The 23,729-nt window shown below is 37.4% G+C and overlaps 1 protein-coding gene across 2 annotated transcripts in view; it reads left to right on the top strand.

Moving 5' to 3' along the window:
• Positions 1-23,729, top strand: part of COL24A1 (collagen type XXIV alpha 1 chain) — a 416,052-nt gene that overhangs the window by 215,647 nt on the left and 176,676 nt on the right. For both annotated transcript variants that reach the window (XM_053693893.1, XM_053693894.1), the window contains exons 23-24: positions 15,062-15,115; positions 16,677-16,721. In XM_053693893.1, coding sequence (XP_053549868.1) covers positions 15,062-15,115; positions 16,677-16,721 — 99 coding nt within the window. The remainder of the gene's footprint in view (positions 1-15,061; positions 15,116-16,676; positions 16,722-23,729) is intronic.

Below are 23,729 nucleotides of genomic sequence, written 5' to 3'. Positions count from 1 at the left end.
GTTTGTGGAACCAGCAAATTACAGACCTTGTTACTGCAGCATGGGGGGGGGGGGGGGTAAACAGTGTCACTATACAGTACCACTATATACAGTATGGGGGGGCTGGACTATGTCACAGACTACTTACAGGGAGTGCAGAATTATTAGGCAAGTTGTATTTTTGAGGATTAATTTTATTATTGAACAACAACCATGTTCTCAATGAACCCAAAAAACTCATTAATATCAAAGCTGAATAGTTTTGGAAGTAGTTTTTAGTTTGTTTTTAGTTATAGCTATTTTAGGGGGATATCTGTGTGTGCAGGTGACTATTACTGTGCATAATTATTAGGCAACTTAACAAAAAACAAATATATACCCATTTCAATTATTTATTTTTACCAGTGAAACCAATATAACATCTCAACATTCACAAATATACATTTCTGACATTCAAAAACAAAACAAAAACAAATCAGTGACCAATATAGCCACCTTTCTTTGCAAGGACACTCAAAAGCCTGCCATCCATGGATTCTGTCAGTGTTTTGATCTGTTCACCATCAACATTGCGTGCAGCAGCAACCACAGCCTCCCAGACACTGTTCAGAGAGGTGTACTGTTTTCCCTCCTTGTAAATCTCACATTTGATGATGGACCACAGGTTCTCAATGGGGTTCAGATCTGGTGAACAAGGAGGCCATGTCATTAGATTTTCTTCTTTTATACCCTTTCTTGCCAGCCACGCTGTGGAGTACTTGGACGCGTGTGATGGAGCATTGTCCTGCATGAAAATCACAAGCTCATCTTTGATGATACCAGCCCAAACCAGTACTCCACCTCCACCTTGCTGGCGTCTGAGTCGGACTGGAGCTCTCTGCCCTTTACCAATCCAGCCACGGGCCCATCCATTTGCCCCATCAAGACTCACTCTCATTTCATCAGTCCATAAACTGGTGGCAAGTGGCATCTTGGCAGCTGCACGCTTGACTTTTCTCAGTTCATGGGCAGTTATTTTGCGCCTTGGTTTTTCCACACGCTTCTTGCGACCCTGTTGACTATTTTGAATGAAACGCTTGATTGTTCGATGATCACGCTTCAGAAACTTTGCAATTTTAAGAGTGCTGCATCCCTCTGCAAGATATCTCACTATTTTTGACTTTTCTGAGCCTGTCAAGTCCTTCTTTTGACCCATTTTGCCAAAGGAAAGGAAGTTGCCTAATAATTATGCACACCTGATATAGGGTGTTGATGTCATTAGACCACACCCCTTCTCATTACAGAGATGCACATCACCTAATATGCTTAATTGGTAGTAGGCTTTCGAGCCTATACAGCTTGGAGTAAGACAACATGCATAAAGAGGATGATGTGGTCAAAATACTCATTTGCCTAATAATTCTGCACTCCCTGTATATGTGTTTTAAACGATTATTAAATTCTAGCGCCGAGATTATGAGTTTTGCGGTAACAGGGGTGCGGGGCTAACGAGGCTTTTATTTCTAACGCTACCTTAAGCCAACGCTGGTATTACAGGTTTTTTTAAACCTGGCGTTAGCCGCAAAAAGGTGAGCGTAGAGCAGAATTTAGCTCCACATCTCACCTCAATACCAGCGTTGCTTATGGTATCGGTAAGCTGGCTAAACGTGCTCGTGCACGATTACCTCATAGGAAACAATGGGGCTGAGCTGGCTGGAAAAAAACCTAACACCTGCAAAAAAGCAGCGTCCAGCTTCTAACGCAGCCCCATTGTTTCCTATGGGAAAATAAAAAATATGTCTGCACCTAACACCCTAACATGAACCCCGAGTCTAAACACCCCTAATCTTACACTTATTAACCCCTAATCTGCCGCCCCCGACATCACCGCCACCTACATTATATTATTAACCCCTAATCTGCCGCTCCGGACACCGCCGCCACCTACATTATAGTTATTAACCCCTAATCTGCCCCCCAACATCGCCGCAACTATATTAAATTAATTAACCCCTAATCTTCTGCCACCAACATCACCGCCACTATAATAAAGTTATTAAACCCTAAACCTAAGTCTAATCCTAACACCCCCTAATTTAAATATAATTTAAATACATCTAAATAAAATAACTACAATTAAATAAATTATTCCTATTTAAAACTAAATACTTACCTGTAAAATAAACCATAAGATAGCTACAATATAACTAATAGTTACATTGTAGCTAGCTTATGATTTATTTTTATTTTACTGGCAACTTTTTTATTTGTATTTATGTAAATGTATTTATTTTAACTAGGTACAATAGTTATTAAATAGTTATTAACTATTTAATAGCTACCTAGCTAAAATAAGTACAAAATTACCTGTAATCATTAAATAAATTTTAATCATTAAATAAATTACATAAACTACCTACAATTAATTACAATTAAATTCATTAAACTAAATTACGAAATAAAACAAACACTAAATTACGAAAAAAAATAAACACTAAATTACAGAAAATAAAAAAAATTACAAGACGTTTAAACCAATTACACTTAATCTAAGCCCCCTAATAAAAAAAAATAAAAAAAAATAAATAATAAAATGCCCTACCCTATACTAAATTACAAATAGCCCTTAAAAGGGCCTTTTGCGGAGCATTGCCCCAAAGTAATCAGCTCTTTTACCTGTCAAAAAAAGAATACAATACCCCCCCCCCAACATTACAACCCACCACCCACACACCCCTACTCTAAAACCCACCCAATAACCCCTTAAAAAAACCTAACACTACCCCATTGAAGATCACCCTACCTTGAGCCGTCTTCACCCAGCCGGGCACCAGTGGTCATCCGATCCGTCCAGTAGTCTTCATCCGATGGGGCAGAATAGGACATCCAGACTGGCAAAAGTCTTCATCCTATCCGGGCAGAAGAGGACATCCGGACTGGGAGAAGGCTTCATCCAAGCGGCATCTTCTATCTTCATCCATCCGATGAGGAACGGCTCCATCTTGAAGACCTCCCAAAGCATAAGGGTCTTAACTATTTAATAACTATAAAATTAATACAAAGTTACAAATAAATACAAAGTTGCCTGTAAAATAAATATAAATCCTAAGCTAGCTACAATGTAACTATTAGTTTATTGTAGCTATCTTAGGGTTTATTTTATCGGTAAGTATTTAGTTTTAAATAGGAATAATTTATTTAATTTTGTTAAATTTATTCATTTTAAATTAAATTATATTTAAGTTGGGGGGGTTAGGGTTAGGTTTAGGGGTTAATACCTTTAATACAGTAGTGGCGACGTTGGGGGTGGAAGATTAGGGGTTAATAACTACAATGTAGGTGGTGGCGATGTTAGGGGCAGCAGATTAGGGGTTCATAAGTATAATGTAGGTGGCGGCCATGTCCGGTAGGCAGATTAGGAGTTAAAAAAAATTATTATAGTGTTTGCGATGTGGGGAGGCCTCGGTTTAGGGGTTAATCGGTAGTTCATGGGTGTTAGTGTACTGTTTATTACTTTATTTAGTTTTATGTTCCAGCGTTAGCCCATAAAACTCTTAACTACTGACTTTTAAATGCGGTAGAAGTCTTGACAGGAGAGTGTCTACCGCTCACTTCTTCCAAGACTTGTAATACCAGCCTTAGGCAAATCCCATAGAAAAGATAGGATATGCAACTGACGTAAGGGGATTTGCGGTAGCCTCGAGTCGCGGAAGAAAAGTGAGCGGTAGACCCTTTCCTGTCTACCAGCGTCGGATAAAAAGCGCCGTTGGGACCTCTCAACGCTGCTTTTTAAGGCTAACGCCAAACTCGTAATCTCGCCGTATATGCTTTATACAGGGAGTGCAGAATTATTAGGCAAATGAGTATTTTGACCACATCATCCTCTTTATGCATGTTGTCTTACTCCAAGCTGTATAGGCTTGAAAGCCTACTACCAATTAAGCATATTAGGTGATGTGCATCTCTGTAATGAGAAGGGGTGTGGTCTAATGACATCAACACCCTTTATCATGTGTGCATAATTATTAGGCAACTTCCTTTCCTTTGGCAAAATGGGTCAAAAGAAGGACTTGACAGGCTCAGAAAAGTCAAAAATAGTGAGATATCTTGCAGAGGGATGCAGCACTCTTTAAATTGCAAAGCTTCTGAAGCGTGATCATCGAACAATCAAGCGTTTCATTCAAAATAGTCAACAGGGTCGCAAGAAGTGTGTGGAAAAACCAAGGCGCAAAATAACTGCCCATGAACTGAGAAAAGTCAAGCGTGCAGCTGCCAAGATGCCACTTGCCACCAGTTTGGCCATATTTCAGAGCTGCAACATCACTGGAGTGCCCAAAAGCACAAGGTGTGCAATACTCAGAGACATGGCCAAGGTAAGAAAGGCTGAAAGACGACCACCACTGAACAAGACACACAAGCTGAAACGTCAAGACTGGGCCAAGAAATATCTCAAGACTGATTTTTCTAAGGTTTTATGGACTGATGAAATGAGAGTGAGTCTTGATGGGCCAGATGGATGGGCCCGTGGCTGGATTGCTAAAGGGCAGAGAGCTCCAGTCCGACTCAGACGCCAGCAAGGTGGAGGTAGAGTACTGGTTTGGGCTGGTATCATCAAAGATGAGCTTGTGGGGCCTTTTCGGGTTGAGGATGGAGTCAAGCTCAACTCCCAGTCCTACTGCCAGTTTCTGGAAGACACCTTCTTCAAGCAGTGGTACAGGAAGAAGTCTGCATCCTTCAAGAAAAACATGATTTTCATGCAGGACAATGCTCCATCACACGCGTCCAAGTACTCCACAGCGTGGCTGGCAAGAAAAGGTATAAAAGAAGAAAATCTAATGACATGGCCTCCTTGTTCACCTGATCTGAACCCCATTGAGAACCTGTGGTCCATCATCCAATGTGAGATTTACAAGGAGGGAAAACAGTACACCTCTCTGAACAGTGTCTGGGAGGCTGTGGTTGCTGCTGCACGCAATGTTGATGGTGAACAGATCAAAACACTGACAGAATCCATGGATGGCAGGCTTTTGAGTGTCCTTGCAAAGAAAGGTGGCTATATTGGTCACTGATTTGTTTTTGTTTTGTTTTTGAATGTCAGAAATGTATATTTGTGAATGTTGAGATGTTATATTGGTTTCACTGGTAAAAATAAATAATTGAAATGGGTATATATTTGTTTTTTGTTAAGTTGCCTAATAATTATGCACAGTAATAGTCACCTGCACACACAGATATCCCCCTAAAATAGCTATAACTAAAAACAAACTAAAAACTACTTCCAAAACTATTCAGCTTTGATATTAATGAGTTTTTTGGGTTCATTGAGAACATGGTTGTTGTTCAATAATAAAATTAATCCTCAAAAATACAACTTGCCTAATAATTCTGCACTCCCTGTATGTGTGATAACATTTGACTCACCCACAGAATTAGACTTAGTTTGACCCAGCCTCCGGTAGGTTAGGCGCTTTGGGTTACATTGCTCATTTGATTCACTAGTCTGGCAGCTAGGTGCCATCAACCCAAAGCATAAGGGTCTTAAGCAGCAGGCACTAGTTACATATTATTGCATTGTCACTTTATAAAGTACTGGGGCGGATAGGGTCAGGCCAGCCATCTCACCAGCAGATTACAGACTGTGTCACTGACTCACTATATACAGTACTGGTGAGTTAAACAGTGTCACTATATACAGTAATAGGGGGTCAGACCATCTCACAGACTGTGGGCACAGGGTACCTCCTTTTGCAGACGTAAGCTGATTCACTTTTTTTTTTCTGTGTTAAATCTTAAAAAAAAAAAATTGTATCAAATTCATCTTTTTTGGGGGGTGGGGGGAGGCTCTTCTTAGATTCTTGCACCTGGGCCCTGTGGTTTCTAGATAGAATGCATTCAAAGAAAAGATTAGCCTGAGAATAGCATGTACCTGTATTTTTTTAAGTTTCATTAGATGTTTAATTAGTGAAAAATAAGTTTAAACTTTTAGGGGCCGATTTACTAAAGTGCGGACAGACATGATATAGCGTATCATGTCCGCCGCACATCCTTATCATTGCACATGCAGTATAGGATTGGGCAGATTGAAGAACACAGCCTCAGAGGCAGCGGATCAGTTATGGAGCAGCGGTCTTTAGAAAACAGATAATTCTGCCCCCAAGCGTCTATAAAGCAATGAGAGCTGCCATGTTGTAACTTAGGTTACCTTCTCTGCTGTAGCCAATTAGAGACAGTTATGAATAGGTCACCAGAGTGTGCAATCAATGGCTGTGAGGAATATAACAGTGTTCTGCACTTCCATTTCTAACAGGAACTGAAAAGCTCACAATTTCAGAATGGAATTACAGGAAAATGGGGCAAAATAAATAATGATAGTATATTAGTATATTGCAGACTTTTATATAGATAGATATATACACAATTTTATCATTTTACATTAATGTCCCTTTAAGCAAATTTTATAATAGAAGTACATTGGAAAGTTGTTTAAATATGTATTCTCTACCTGAATCATGAAATAAACATTTTAGGTTGTATGTCCCTTTAAGTTAATATATTATTTGAATTCATCCTTTTTTACTATCACAAAATTTCCAGCCTTAAATAAGCTTAAACTTGTAGAGATAGGGGCCGATTTAACAAATGGCGGGTGGACATGATACGCTATAGCGAATCACGTCCACCCGACATCGCTAAATGCCAACAGCATACAATGTCGGCATTTATCATTGCACAAGCATTTCTAGTGAAATGCTTGTGCAATGCCGCCCCCTGCACATTTGCAGCCAATCAGCCGCTAGCAGGGGGTGTCAATTATCCTGATCGTATCTGATCAGGATGATTGCAGTCCGCCACCTAAGAGGTGGGGGAGAAGTTAAGGAGCAGCGGTCTTATGGCGAGCCAGAAACTTCGGGGGGTAAATTTCAGCATCCGCTGCTTAATAAATCTACCCCATAGTCTTTTATAATTACACTATTATCGCTATTTAATAATAAATTGCTGTATGTTTTTCTGCTTTTAATGTGAAGAATGGAGTTTATTGGTTATAGAAAATGTGACAGGAGATTTTTACTCAGAACGCGCTCTCTAGTATCACACGTTGCTCTGCATATCTCTGAATATAAGGGGAATAAGCTGTCCGATCCGTACCTAATTCCAGATTTATGGCATAAATATGAATTCTTATTGTTTTAGTATAAAGAGGGATTCCAAGTATGAAATATCTTTGTCTTTATTAGGTTTCAAGTCTAGGGATATCAATAAGAAGCCAAAAAGGAAGGACTTAAAAATAAAATCTCAGTTAATTCAGTTTGTTTATAGCATGTTGAACTATGCATGAGGTTTTCCAATCAGTACAAGCTGAATTAAGAATGTGCAGGGTTCAAAAGCTGTCAAACAGTATATGATATATGATTAGCAAAGGGTTTCTGGTGTACTAGAAGCTAAACTGTACCTCATGTATCCTGGGGCATTGTTATTGGAGAAAACTGGCCACACATTATTCAACAGAGTTCTGATTTAACCCTTTCCAACACAATTTATATTTGCTACAAATATGTGATTTCAGCGAGATACATTAAAATTACATTTTAAAACCTCATACTAACTTTTAATGCAAAAATTCCTTTTAAATTTTCACTTAAAGGGACATGAAACCCCAAATTTTCCATTCATGATTCAGATAGAGAATATAATTTTAAACAACCCATGGGGGATATTTATCAAAGGTATGTCGGATCTGATCCGACAGCACGGATCAGGTCCGACAGACCTCGCTGAATGCGGAGAGCAATACGGTCTCCGTATTGCAACGCTGCCCCCTGCAGACTCGCGGCCAATCGTCCACCAGCAGGGAGGTGTCAATCAACCCTATCACACTTGATCTGGTTCAATTCCGGCGATGTGTATGAAGCAGCGGTCTTTAGACCACTGCTTCATAACTGCTGTTTATGACGAGCCTGCAGGCTTGCCAGAAACATGTGTTCAGCTAGAAACCAGTAGTGCATTGCTGTGCCTTCAACAAATGATACTAAGAGAATTAAAGAAATTAGATAATAGAAGTAAATAGAAAGTTGTTTAAAAGTGTATGTTCTACCTAAATCATAAAATACGTTTTTGGGTTTAGTATCCCTTTAAAATTATTTTATAAAGAAATAATAAAAAAAAAAAAAAAAAAGTTTTCACAGAAAAGTAAAATGTAAAAAATATTTAAATGATAGTGTTATATTATTTAAATTATTCCAACCCCTGCTAATCGGTGTGCCCATATAAAGAGAGAGATTTTCAAACCATGATTGGTGTATGCAAATAGCCAATCGTGGAGTATCATGGTATCTCAATAGGCAGTGAGCACAGTAGCACAGCCGAGGATATGAAACTTAGAAACATCTCTATGAGAACTGGAGGAAAAAGCAGAAAGACAATATTGTTTTCTGTCAAACTAATGGAAAATAAAATGGTAAAGTAAATGAATCATTTCATGCATGATCAAGTGCTGCAATTGGCTCCGAACTCCATGATGTCTTCACAGTCTTTAATATTATGTTTAAAGGGACAGTCTACACCAAAATTTTTCTTATTTAAAAAGATAGATAATCCCTTTATTATCCATTCCCCATTTTTGCATAACCAACACAGTTATATTAATATACTTTTTACCTCTGTGATTACCTTGTATCTAAGCCTTTGCAGACAGCCTCCTTATCTAAGTGCCTTTGACAGACATGCAGTGTAGTCAATCAGTGAAGACTCCTAAATAACTTCACGGGAGTGAGCACAATGTTATCTATATGACACATGTGAACTAGCACAGTCTAACTGTGAAAAACTTTCAAAATGCTCTGAGCTAGGAGGCGGTTTTCAACTGTTTAGAGATCAGTTTGAGCCTAGCTAGGTTTAGCTTTTCAAAAATACCACTAAGGGAACAAAGCAAATTTGATGATAAAAGTAAATAGGAAAGTTGTTTAAAATTGCATGCCCTATCTGAATCCTGAAAGTTTAGTTTTGACTTTACTGTCCCTTTAAAGCCAGTTGTGTTTAACGTCCCTTTAAATATATTAACAAGGGTGTATTTGGTGTAGTCAGATTTTACAGGTAGATCCTACCATTGTCATAAACAACCAGAGATTCAGCAAGTTTTTTTTATGAATTTTTTTATTTGCAAATGATAACAGTTGCTACTTTAAAAGAAGGATAAAAACAATAGCAATTGCATATTTCTTTACATAATAAACTGTATGTTGTACACCAGAGACATTTTGGAACCTGAAATCAGAACTACCTATTTAATATAACATGACCCTCCATAAAGACAATACACCTCAGTATTGTGTGCCCTAACAACTTATGAATTAATTCACAAATTACTAGCGTAGTCTTCATGTCTGGTCTTATTTAAATGCAAACACAATGGCCCATATTTATCAAGCTCCGTACGGAGCTTGAAGGGCCGTGTTTCTGACTCGCGAGAAACACAACTTATGAAGCAGCGGTCTAAAGACCTCTGCTCCATAACCCTGTCTGCCTGCTCTGAGCAGGCGGACAGGAATCGCCGGAAATCAACCCGATCGAGTACGATCAGGTTGATTGACACCTCCCTGCTGGTGGCCGATTGGCCGCAAGTCAGCAGGGGGCGGCGTTGCACCAGCAGTTCTTGTGAGCTGCTGGTGCAATGTTAAATGCAGAGAGCGTATTGCTCTCCGCATTTAGCGAGGTCTTGCGGACCTGATCTGCACTGTCGGATCAGGTCCGCAAGACCTTTGATAAATAGGGGCCAATAACTGTTTCTTTAGTAGCTTAAGTAGATATTGAGGGGTAGATTTATCATAGTGCAAGAGGACATGATACTATGTAGCGTATCATGTCCGCCGCACATCGATAAATGCCGACAGCATACGCTGTCGGCATTTATCATTGCACCAGCAGTTCTTGTGAATCGGCCGCTAGCAGAGGGTGTCAATCACCGCTGCTTCATAACTTCTGTTTCTGGCAAGCCTGAAGGCTCGTGCGGAAACAGGGGCATCAAGCTGCATACAGAGTTGATAAATCGGCCCCTGAGTCTGATACCTGTATAAGAATAGGAAACAAAATTTATTTTGGGGCGTTATTGCACCTATTCTTTTCACATAGGTGATAGTGGACGGAACATTATAAAAGGATACTCAATTGTAAAATAAATTCCTAACTGTGGAGTTTTAAATATATGAAAATGTTCCTTTAGTTTTATTTTTGTATTTGAAATTGTTGTATTTGCTCATTATCTTATCTCTCTAAATATACAGAAAGGGTGATACTTTTGTCATTACATTTTCCTTAAGGATAGCAGTCAATTTGCAAGAAGAAAAAAAAACGATTTAATTTGCAAGGAAATACCTAGGAGAACTATATCCAGTACTTGTAATACTATGCAGCTGGTACAAACATTTAAGGAAACAAAATGACTGTATAGTGTCACTTTATAGTTCCTTTAATTCATTATTGACAAGACACGGATGGCCAGACTTTCATTTATTCACCCACTGTGTCCTGCTTGGGTGTTGCAAGGTTACTTATGGTTTAATGTTAATATTATATGTATTTTTTTACATTACAATGCTGTTTATTAACATGCAAATTGAGCATGTGCAAGACCATTTAACGCTGAAATAGCATTGTGCAAAATTGGTTTATAAGCTGCTAAATTTCAAAAGTACAAAAAACTGGTGAAAATTGGATTAGAATAAAGATTTCAAATTGTTCCAGCGCATTGTATGGAGGTTGCGTTTCACAAGTATTTGAAAAGCTTCCCATAAGTGGGCAGGCATGAGGGTCTCATGTGGACTGGAATAGCTTTGAATTTTATTTACACAGGAATTCTATTACAATAGTTACTAATATGGTACATGAATTCATTGGGGCATATTTATCAAGCAACGTATGGAGGTTGATGCCCCGTGTTTCTGGCGAGCCTGAAGGCTTGCCAGAAACACAAGTTATGAATCAGCGGTCTAAAGACCACTACTCCATAACCTGTCCGCCTGCTCTGAGGTGGCAGACAGACATCACCGAAAATCAACCCGATCCAATACGATCGGGTTGATTGACACCTCTTGCAGGGGGCGGCATTGCACAAGCAGTTCACCAGATCTGCTGGTGCAATGATAAATGCCGACAGTGTTTGCTGTGGGCATTTATCGATGTGCAGCAGACATGATCCACAATATCGGATCATGTCTGCTCGCACATTAATAAATAGGCCCCATTGTCTCGCTGTATAATTTCCATAAAAGGCTCTAGATATCGGTTATCCGTGTAAGTATGTGACACGTTGGCTACAAGTGTTGTCTCCCTGGCTGAATACACAACCACAATCTCATCTATTAGCACTTGTCAAATTCATAACTAGCAGTAAGTTTTAACTCATGGAAACATGAGACAAAAAGGAACAACTGTTTACCTTATCTAACACCCGTCTTCTTTGGAACTTGACTGGGAAGCTTTAGAAAATATTCACTTGGCATAAAAACCAAAACATATTTCTCTGAGCGCTTTTAGAACCATTGCACACAGCTTTGTTATGTTCTAATATGACTAATAAGGGCTACTGATCTCTCTTGCTCTCTGTGTATTCTCATAAATTTGTTTCTAATCGTTTAAGTGCTTTTAAGTGTGAGAACTTTCCATTTTGTAGCCATTCTGCAGACAGCTGTTGTATTTGTGGGAGAATGTTTCTTACACCATAGAGCTTAAAAGTTTAAGGCCGGATTAGAAGTGGAGCGATATTTAGCGCTTTCACTAGAACGCTAATACTAAACTTTTTGCATGTGTCGGGTTGTACTTGTATTATGAACTGAAAGTAAAAAGTTTGCACTCACGTGCTTACTTAAATTAGAATATTGTGTGCTCTATAACCTATTACCCCATAGAAGTCACCCTACTCGCACGCTAACCAGAACTTATGTTCTAAAGTGCGCTAACCTGACATGAAAATATGAATAGTTCACATTCCAATGTTTTTCACATAGAATATGTTCTATTTATTCAAAAATACATATTTCTATAAATATATTATGGTATTTTGGTACTATATATATTCATACATGGGAGAGAGATAAAACTGTAAGACCTACAGGCTTCATATGCTTAGATAATTCTGATACCAATTGTGAGGGAACTTTATATACATCCAAGAAACTCCCTTGTTTACTCCTCTAGCCAATGATGCGAGATTCATTTCTCATAGAAATATAAGGAACCCTTTAAATTTGACATTTTGTTTAGGTTTTAAATTTTATTTTAATGAAATACTGTGAACCTTAAATATAAGTATTAATGTGCACATTGAATCTATTTTTTCTATGTAATTTAAGAATTATATTTATGGCATAATGTAAATTCACATTTTGCTGTGGGTTTTAACACCTATTTGAATGCGTATTGTTTATACAAGTTTTTATGTGCAATACGATTCTGATTTTTACGACATAGATTTTATGTGCTTTTGTTATGCTTATTTTATTGAGCACTATCTTGTAAATATATATATATATATATATATATATATATATCGCAAATAGGGTGGCCGGCTGTTCTCCGCAAAATACTGGACAATCTGTCAGTGACAGGGCCCAATGTAGGTGGGGGTCACAAAACGGCCACCTTAATGTTCTACCTTAGCCCCAACTATTCATCCCACAAGGTATATTTTTCATAACTGAGCAGTAATTTTACCCCTTGGCAGCCAGAAAGATGCAAATTAATTATTTTACCTCTTTGACTGCCAGTAAAAGCATGTAAACAGAACCCCCTTGACTTCGAGTCACTTTCTGCTCCATATTTGTAATGCATTTAGGCATAGGAGAACTTTTATATTTAGCTGACACTCAGGGACTTTAAAAAAAAATTAGACATTTCAGTGTCCAGTATTTTTGTGAAGATTTGACTGGAAAGCCTGTTAAAATGCAGGACTGTCCAGTTGAATACTAGACACCTGGCCCACCCTAATCGCAAATAGAAATGTAGGTTACACCCCTTAGTGAGATGCACAGGTCACAGTATAAAAGGTGCCTTTTAGATCCTCTCTGACAACTTTACCTCATTGTGCCTAAACAGAGAAACAGAGAGAAAGACAAAGAGAGAAGAGGAAGGGGAAAGAATGTACTTGTAACTTAAAGGGACATAATACTCATATGCTAAATCACTTGAAACTGATGCAGTATAACTGTAAAAAGCTGACAGGAAAATATCACCTGAGCATCTCTATGTAAAAAAGGAAGATATTTTACCTCACAATTTCCTCAGCTCAGCAGAGTAAGTTCTGTGTAAAAAGTTATACTCAGCTGCTCCCAGCTGCAGGTAAAAAAAAAAAAAAAAGAAGAAATGAACAGCAGCCAATCAGCATCAGCAGTGCTGAGGTCATGAACTCTTACTGTGATCTCATGAGATTTGACTTAACTCTCATGAGATTTCATAGTAAGCTTCCTTTACCTGATTGGTGAAATAATATGAGAGTTCACGAGGCTCATCCCCTAAGCTGTCCCAGGACAGACATACTAATATGCTGCTTAGAAATCCTTTACAATAGGAGGTGGCTACTGAGGAACTTTTGAGGTAAAATATCTTTCTTTTTTACATAGAGATGTTCAGGTGATATTTTCTAGTCAGCTTTTTACAGCTATGCTGCATCACTTTCAAGTGTTTAAACATTTGGGTATTATGGCCCTTTAAGCTATACTGTCACTACTGGCTGAGAGGGAAATGTGAAACCGTTTTGTGATCTTCTCGTTAGTACATAGAGATCTACTGGCAAATCACAATCAACCTTATACAAAACTAAAATAACAATAGCACTACTGCCCTCTACAAGTTTAAATCCAAAAGTAATCTGAAATTCAAAGCACAGTGAAATCAATACAAAGGGGTAGATTTCACATAACGAATCATGTCCGCTCGACCTCGCTTAATGCCAACAGCATACGCTGTTGGCATTTAATATTGTACAAGCATTTCTAGTGAAATGCTTGTGCAATGCTGCCCCCTGCACACTCGCGCGCCAATCGGCCACTAGCAGGGGCTGTCAATCATCGCAGAGAAGTTAAGGAGCAGCAGTCTTACAACTGTTGGTTCTTAACTTACGTTTCAGGTGAGCCGCTGCTTAGTAAATCTACCCCAAAGTATAATCACACAAACAAATGAACAAATGCCCATAGGTGAGAGATCCACTCTACTTAGGATATGCATATACTTCACATTAACCAGTCTATCACTGGGCTTGAAGCTCTTTGTGATCCAATACGAATCTTCCTGCAGCCAGGAGTAGGTTCCTCCAGCTAACGTGCAAAAAACTGCAGTTCCTCAGTCCAAATGGTCCACCAACACGCCACGCTAAATATTAAGTAAAAAAGAGAATATTGCAAAACAAATACACATCTAGATGCAGTTTAAAACAATTTATTGATGTAGCCCCTACTAACAAGTAATTACTCACAAGATAAAATATTCATCCATGTATATCATTAAACACAAACTTCAATGGAAGCAGCAAACCCATATACAGTCAGATGCTGAAACTCCTGATTACCGGAACCCCTCTCTCCGTCGTCCAGGGTCTCTGTACACACAGGAATAGGTTCGTTCTTGAGAGTCTTAACTGATTCAGGTTGAAACAAGCCCCAAGACCTAATTGTTGCTGGGCCTTTATCCGCTGTTTAAACAGTAGGACACTGGTTGAAGGGCAACCTATAGGACTTACCTTACAATCAACCTTATGGGCACACCTAATCTACAGAATTTAAGTCTCCTTCTAAATAGAGAAATCTGGAATAATTTTGTAGATAGTAGAAATACTGGCAGCATCCCAGGGGTGTCAAGTCAGAAGGATTGGTTTTAAGGGACTAGGAACTGCAAAACTTACTTAGGCTTCTTACAAAATACCATTATGCAATAATTATTTCAAAACACAATACAAAATAATTTGTAAATACACTTTACAACATAAACAGTTATTGAACCCCTTGATTAAGATTGTTCAGATAATAGAGGTAAAGTTGTATGGAAACTCTCTAATAAACATGCTTTAGAACAAATATATATCATTAATTGTACAGTAAGTTTTGTTTTTTACTTACAGGGAAGAGCTGGACGTAAAGGCTATATTGGTGAACCCGGACCAGAAGGCTTAAAGGTGAGTTGTTGTTTTATTGTTTGGTTGTTTACATTTTTTTAATTATACTGATAAAAAATAAAAATAAATACATAATGTATATTTTGGGATGATGCTAGTGGCATTCTACTTAATAGCTCTTATGGGAATTAGGAAACTTTCTTGAGACATCCAAAAATATGCAGAGAGTTGTATTCCTTCGGATGAATTCTCCTACTGGGATTTTAGATGCGCTTCAAGATTTCCTGGCTGTTGTCTGAACAAGTCTTTAGCGTTTCCCACAGTTTGCAACAAGTCAACATCTTTTGTTTTTAATTAACATTTAATATACTCGGTAAATGACTTGAAGCATTAGGCTTTAGATCTGTATGTTAAGCTTATAAAATATCTTTAAAGAAAACAAATGTTTGAGAATCAACTCATTGTAAAACTATTCCTTTGGAGTAAAAATGTATTTAAATATTTTTGAGGGTTTTTATATTGGCTCCAACAGGCTTTGCCAATAATCTGAAACGTTCATTTGTGCAATAAAATAGTTTTTTTAATAAAAGCATTGAATATAGTTGCTGTATCCTGATATTTTTTGTTAATATATTTTGGTATGTTTCCTTTGGAAGTCTGGTTAACTAGATGTTTGTACATAAAAAAACACTATGTATAGCAATTAGAAATGTGAATCACCATCAGGGGGTTTGTTTTTTTCCAAGACAGACATTCCTAGATCAATAAAAAAAAGTGTCTTAGTTATAATATAATTAAAATGATTTAATATTTGTATTCAACTTATATTTAATGACAAATTGTACTAAAAATCTTTCTAATACCATATGCCAAAACATCATCTAGACATGCAAGAAAAAAAAGTAATATGTTTTTTAAATTTAAACGACCACTCAATTCAGTAGAATTACATAATTAACAAGTGCATAATAAAAACACAATGCAATAGCACTTACTCTGAATTTCAAATAAGCAGTAGATTTTTTTTCTGACAAATTTATATTTTCTCCTATTTTTGATCCCTGTATCATGTGACAGACATCAGCCAATCACAGACTAGTATACATATACCCTGTGAGCTTGTGCACATGTGCAGTAGGATCTTGTTCCCCAGAAAGTGTGAATATAAAAAGACTGTGCTAAATTTGATAATGGAAGTAAATTGTAAAAATGTCTTGAAACTGCTGCTGTTTCTGAATCATAAAAGTTTATTTTGACTTGAGTGTCCCATTAAATTTTAACTAAAACCTCAGTATCAGTTTTGTGCTTGCTGCTTAATGTTCATTGGCTGAGAGGTTATTTAGAAGAATACATTTGTGCTACAGATTCCTACCAATAAACTGAATATATCTTTATTAGGTTGTGCATTTAGGCCACACTGTGCTGTACAAAAGAAGCCAAAGTATAAAACAGATTTGGCCGAGACCAATTGGAAATAAAAAAATGAATAGCAACAACAAAAATTTTATGCAGATTTTTTGAAATATTATTATCAGTTATTATTAATTCAGAGAGAATTCTACATGCTGATTGTTGTATAATACAATATATGGTTTTGATTGTTTCCTTTATTTTGCAACAGGGGGAAACTGGAGATCCAGGAATCATTGGCAAACCAGGAGAAGCGGTAAGTGTTTGTCGTATTGTTTTATTATTTGCTATATATAGGTGATTTCTAGTAAAATTTGTTTTTTTATGTGAACATCAACTAGTTTATCTTTACCCCATTTAAACATTCTAACATTAAATGCCTATCTACTGCTCAATGCCCAGAGAGGTCTAACAGGGCCAGATTTGGGGAGATCCTGTTAAATGCATACTGTTATAATCCAGAGGACAAAGCTGCAGGTTAACCTGTCTATATAATCTGATGTTAGTAGTCTCTGGGGACTAGAGCTCAGATATAATGTTCTGTACAGGAAGCTACAAGCCCATTAGGTTAATATATTATTATTTCCTATTAGTCATCCACATGACAATATTTTCAGCTTTTTTATTATAGGGATTATTCCTGACTTCCAAACATTGCCATAAAAAGCAGGTCCCAGATGTTTCTGTTTATTTCTACTTACACACATTGTAAGCATTACGATTATGATTTTTTGCACATAAATGATATGAAGTCTAGTAACTGCACTTGTAGCCTGTAGCACAAACAAGTGTTCCTCCACCCTTTTAGATTCCTATAACTAATGGCTCCTCCCACCACCCTTGCTAATTATATGCTTAAGACTCGATTTATCAAAGCTGAGGCGGACAGGGGCCCATATATGCGCCCCTATACACCTCTGCTCGCCTGTGGTGGAGCAAATTTACCCACACGTAGTCACCATTGCACACAAGCGCAATTTTGTGCTTGCGTGCAATCCCGCTCCCTGCCCACGCACAGCCAATCACGCGCAGGCAGGAGCTGTCAATCTCCTCGTTCGGACTAGACCACAGAGATTGATTTTCGCCACCTTAGAGGTGGCGAAGAGGTTAGGAAGGCAGCAGTCTGATGTCCGCTGCTTGTTAAATATGGCGAGCAGGTGAGAACTTGCAGCCGTAGGGCTTTGATAAATCGAGCCCTAAGTACTTCTGTACAAGTCTTGATCGACTGAGCAAAATGAAACCCCATGATCAATGAGAGAGGCATAGAATTCCTATTAGTTGTTGTCATTTGTCTAATTAGCAGAAGCCACCATTTTACTTAAAGGGACAGTAAACACCCTGTAATAACAAGACATTTATGTTGTGTTGATATAGAATAACATATCAGCCAAGTCTAAACTTTATAAAAATAAATTAACATCCCTTTTACTGCAATACATTTTCAATATACAAACTTAAAGAACTCTGCATTGAAAAACAGTACTTTCCTTTTCTTATTGTATGTACCTGTGTTAGCCTCATAGGAATTTATTACACTAGAGAGATCTTTAAAAATGAAGCGAATCAGGGGATTTATTGTTTAGTCTTAGATTGTTTAACAGGTACAGAGATCAGACAAAAGAAGGCAACAGGTATCCATCCAGCCGTTCTATGTTGCTCTAGCTTTGGTGCCGTGCGTTTAACCATTATTAGACCAACAGCAAAAAAGTAAAGAAAGACTCTTTTGACAATTAATAAGCAAAAGTTAAATAAAGATAGATTTACTTTGTTTTTTGGGGTCAAATAGACTTGATTTTGTTCCATAAGATAGTCTGGGATCTATAGGTGGAACCTCAATACACTTCTTGTTGACAACTACTAGTATCACGGGCAATTGTAACAGCATAAACTCATAATAACATATAAATGTTTGTCACCATAAAATCTAGTTGTTGCTAATAAGTATCAGAGTATTATTAAAAACAAATCTGTACATTTTAAGCCAGTCATGTTTTATATATGCATAGTATATATCAGCAATTAAAGGGACATGAAACCCAAAGGTTTTCATAATTCAGACAGAATAAATACGTTTGAAAAAGTTCCCAATTATTTTATCAAATTTGTTTTCATAGTATTCTTTGTTGAAGGGCATACCTACTTAGGTAGCGTACCCATATATGCAGCACTGTATGACAGAAGTTAGTGGAAACAAGGCTGCCATCTAGTGCACTTGCAAATGTATAACTTAGTATTCTTGTAAAACTACTGCCATATAGTGCTCTAGCAAATATATAACAATGTAGTATTCTTATAAATCTACTGCCATATAGTGATCCAGGCACTATCAGATATCAGATGTATACTCCATATAAATAGTATGTGTGAAATGTCACTAATGGCTTATTTAGCCAACACTCATCTCTTAGTAAGTCAATTTTAATACAAATATTTGTTTTCAATGAAGCATATTAAACTTAACCTGTATCATGTGGGCGAGGGGCGCCAGTTACTGTACGAAATATTTTAGGAATGCGTCAGAAGTCATGACATTTGATTATGATCATAAGCTTATTATTGAAAGTATTTAAACATATTTCACACAGTTTTGAAAACTTTGAAAGGATTTTATTACCAAAAGCAAGTACAGACTATGGGTATGTACAGTCATCTTTTAAACCAGTCACAATATGTGCGACTAATACCATGACATCACATAACTGGGGATTTTACCGAATAGCGGCCCATTCATCAGAAAACCAGAAAACATCTTAGGCATAAAATATCACTCAAGTAGAAGGGGCAAATATGCAACAAAATAATGACATTTTATGAAAATCTATCCTTTAGGTAAATATATAACAGACACAATAAATGGTATTTAATCAATGCAAGAATAACTTAGTCACACAATAACAGTTCAAAGGTGCACAATATATATATAAACAAAGAAACTTGCACTCACTGGACTTTTATGAAATCTTTACTTGGCAAAAAAACAGTGACGTTTCGAGGACAATATATCCCCTTCTTCAGACAACGCGTGAATCAAACAACAGTGAATTTATACACTAAAACAAACAAACCCCTCCCCCCAATTAGAACAAAAAAACACCAAAAATGTTGCTATGGTGACCTATGAGTCACAGTATAAACACTATAGTGCTAATGCTATAATCAATGTGTAACATGAGCCATCAAGGCCCCTAAACAAACAGTGATTATTCAAGTGTTATATAAAGGGACTGTAATAGTAATGTACCCCAATGTGGAACTCACGCAACCCAAACCAAACACATTTGCAGAACACACTTAATAAAACAAATGCTTTTCAACTCATTAGCAATGTAACATCAGGCGTGTGTTTAAAAACAATCATGAAATGAAAGATGCCGACGTACCAGATGGAAATAGACACCGATCGCTGCTACTATCAATTTGACTCAAATTCACCTTTGAATTCTACAACCAAAATAAATATTTAGTAATAAATAAATACATCAAAAGAATAAAAAAGCAAACTCTGATATCCCAGTTCAGATTTTTTTTTTCCGGCGTTTGGTTTGGCTGAATTCAGTTCATGTGGACAATGATTACGACCAAATATTTTATTTAAATTCTTTACTGTTATTTCCAAAAGGAACAGCAAATATATACAACTAATATTAACAAGAATATAACATTATAGAATTTGAACAATTAAAAGAACAAACTCTCTGATTGAATTTGAGACGATGACTAGCTCACAGAGGCACAGAAGTCACACAATTGCACATTTTAATAGCTCTCAGAAGCACAAAAATCACACAACTGCATATTCCAATAGCTCTAGTCAAAGTGACTGAAAATGTCTGAGCCTCCTCTAGTCTCCCACGTCCCTATGCTGGGTTAAAGCTTATTGGACAAGTCTGTATGACTAAAATCCAACATTTAATGCCTGACTGGCTGTCCCTAAAATCAATCATTAGTAATACATTACAAAGAAGCTATTTCACAAAACAATATAGCTCCTCCCCCTTCCCTTTTCATACCAAATGAAACAAATTAATTAATTAATCTTTTTGGTCAAGCCATCATTCGTTCTTTGTTCATTTCATCCAATAATATAAGTAAGATTAATGTTTTACTAAATGAGAAATGTTTTAAATTCCACTACCATGACCAGGAAAAGCCACGGACATTTTTATTTTGTTAATGTGTAGTATTAATTAATTTATTTTCAATAAACAAACTAAGAAAAATGTGTAATCAACAAATGTACAGTGCAATGTATTTAAATTACACTGTATTCACAAAATACCCCAGTTCAAATGGATTAAACAATGTCTTTTTTCTTTAAAAAACAAAAAACATTGATTTCATAACCTCTAAATATAAATATTATTATCTCCACATCACAACATGAAATACTGCTTTGTTCCCTTGGCATAATTCTGTTGGCTAAGAATTCTCTTTGAGTGGCCAATCACTATTTAAATGGACACTAAAGTAATGTTTTTCTTTAATGATTTAAATAGAGCCATCAGTTTAAGACAAAAACTATCCAAATTACTCATATTATCAAAATGTGCACAGTTTTCTTTTAATTTTAAGATATTTATTGAAGATAAAAGTATGCACAATCAAAAGTATATGATCAGAGGCCTCTGGAAAAATATATTTTAATTTCTGGGGAGATAAATACCACCTAAATAAAAATGTAGAATTGGTATCTAGGAGTGAGGAGTGTTCTGGTTTCACTATAGCAAAAAAAATAGCATGCCATTTCTTTGCTGAGAGGGCATAGGGTAACTTTTTGTGCCAAGAAGTTGCATAACCATGTAAATCTAAGGGTGGGGGTGTACTTAGAAGTGCATATAGAATAGAGATTTCATATCTCAAAGGGGTTTCTGAGCAACAAAGATTCTCAAAAGGAGTGTTTTAACTATATCGGGTCTTCTTTTGTGCAATGTGTCGCAGTTGTAAACATCTAAACCAGTTAGTAAAGGGACCTCCTGCAATGTCGCCCAACTGGTCACTAGGTTGTAAATGGGAAGAATCCAGTATCATATAAATTGGTAATAATTGGTGTATATTATGCCTGTTAGTGTGAACTGAAAGCCCTCCGAACAATTCCGGATTACTCATTATCGGGGTCAAGGAGGAAGGGTTTGAAGAGAGGTCAGGGAAGTTTACTAGAAGCGTCATCCAAACCTCAAAGGTCTCTAGTAAGATTGGATAATGTGCAATCTGCATAGGGCAAGAGGAAGGTGGGAGCCTATAATATCATGCTCTAATCTAATCCACAATTTACAATCAGGGAGGTCTATTGCACATTGTTTTAGAATCCTGTTGAGTGATATAAACTCAAGTTGGGGCACTTGCACAGTCTTTTTATACACACACATTCTGATCATATTGAGCATGTGCAACAGTTCACAGTGTATTTTGTATAGTCTGTGATTTGCTTTTGGCTTTCACATGAAGAAATGTCAAATTTGTCAGAAAAAAATCTACTGCTCATTTGAAATAAATAGTGGTATTTCATTGGCCCCCATGTACAAAGCAGCAAGCGGACAATCTTCTCAACTCGAGAAGTTGTCCACTCACCTTCGCTACATACGGGCAACGAACGAACAAACAGGATCTGCTGCCTGTATGTATCATTACACACTCAAGTGAGCGTTTAATGCCCGCCCCTTCTCTTGCGCGACCAATTAAGAGAGAGAAGGGACTGTCAATCACCAAGAGTGAGCGTACTCTCAATGATTTCCCCTCGCTTCCTCAGAGGTGGCATAGAGTGTAAGAAGCAGCAGTCTAATGAACACTGCTTCTTACATTGTGGGAACCAGGCTTGCATATGTGAACCTGCCCTACAAGGGCTCCGGAGCAGCAGCATCTTTTTGTTATGTGTTTGCTGATTATGTAACTCTAATGTATTTATTGGCCCTTTAACTGGATGAACATGATTCTTGTAATATGAGAGGCAAAATGGTGAATCATAGCATATCTGGGAAAAGTCTGCCTAATATTAGGAAACTGTACAATGTGTCTGTGCAACATTATTAGCTCTGCATTTGTTTGCTTTGACACATAAGTGGCTGAGCTGCGCTCGCTATAATCTGGGTGTCGTCCCTACAAAATAACTGAATAGGTATTAATTCTGATGTTTACACAGTTTGCTAATTAGATCTGCTACTCTTATTCCACTGCTATTTTCCGTTTATGGCTTGTCACAGATATTATCCTTTACTAAATGAAAATTATACTTGAGAAAAAACAGATATTTTAAAGAAGTGTGCAGCAGTGTTTAGTAACAGCCCGGCTGTTGAGAAAAACAAACTCTATGGGGCCAATTTATCATAGTGCGAGCGGACATGATACGATGTAGCATATCATGTCCGCCGCACATCTATAAATGCTGAAGTCTGATAGTATGAAATTAAGAGGAACATTGCACATGCTTTGAGAAATGCCATGAGATTCAAAGGCAATCGAGGGAATGACACTTAGGGGTTGATTTACCATTTGTTGAGAAGACATGATTCGCTATAATTATAGCGAATCATGTCCACTCGACAACGCTAAATGCAGACAACATATGCTTGTATAATACCGCCCCCTGCTCATTGGCAGCCAATCGGTCGCTAGAAGGGGCTGTCAATCATCCTGATCGTATAAGATTGGGATAATTTCAATCCACCACCTAAAAGCTGGCGGACAGGTTTAGGAACAGTGATGGGCCTCTGAAACAGCATCCGCTGCTTAAAAAATGGAGCCCTTAGTGTTTTTAGTTAAAGATGGGCATATCAAGATAAGACAATAAATGTCCCAAAAAATGATTCCACAAAAGGGATCTGGCGAGAACCTCTCTGCAGCTGTTAACTAGGACCTGTGTAGGGTATTGTGATGTAATCATCTGGTGAGGGATAAATATCGTGCTGAGAGTTGTGGTTAGAGTTATTAGATGTGAGAAGGTCATGGTTAGCACTTTGGGGACATATATAGGTTTTTGTTATGGGGCACAGATAAAGTTTATTGTGCTGTGAGGGGCTGCAGTTAAGATTGACTACACAGTAAAACGTTTGCCTATATGATAAATGTACAAGTCAATACTGCGGCTGGGGTCCTAAGCATAGGGCCAGTCTTAGAACTAAAAGTTGGGGAGCTCATACATGGAACTGAGTCGCTGAGGGCTGGGGACCGAGACACTAAAGTCTGCATGTGGAGTTACAAGATTGTAATAGGTGGAGCAGAGAAAGATTTTAAAGAGTGGGCAGAGAAAAGTATCTGGTGTACCATTGGC

Source organism: Bombina bombina, chromosome 10 (genome assembly GCF_027579735.1).
Source record: "Bombina bombina isolate aBomBom1 chromosome 10, aBomBom1.pri, whole genome shotgun sequence".
NCBI classification, from domain to species: domain Eukaryota; kingdom Metazoa; phylum Chordata; class Amphibia; order Anura; family Bombinatoridae; genus Bombina; species Bombina bombina.
The sequence above is the reverse complement of the archived record's forward strand: the minus strand, read 5'-3'. Positions and strand labels throughout refer to the sequence as shown.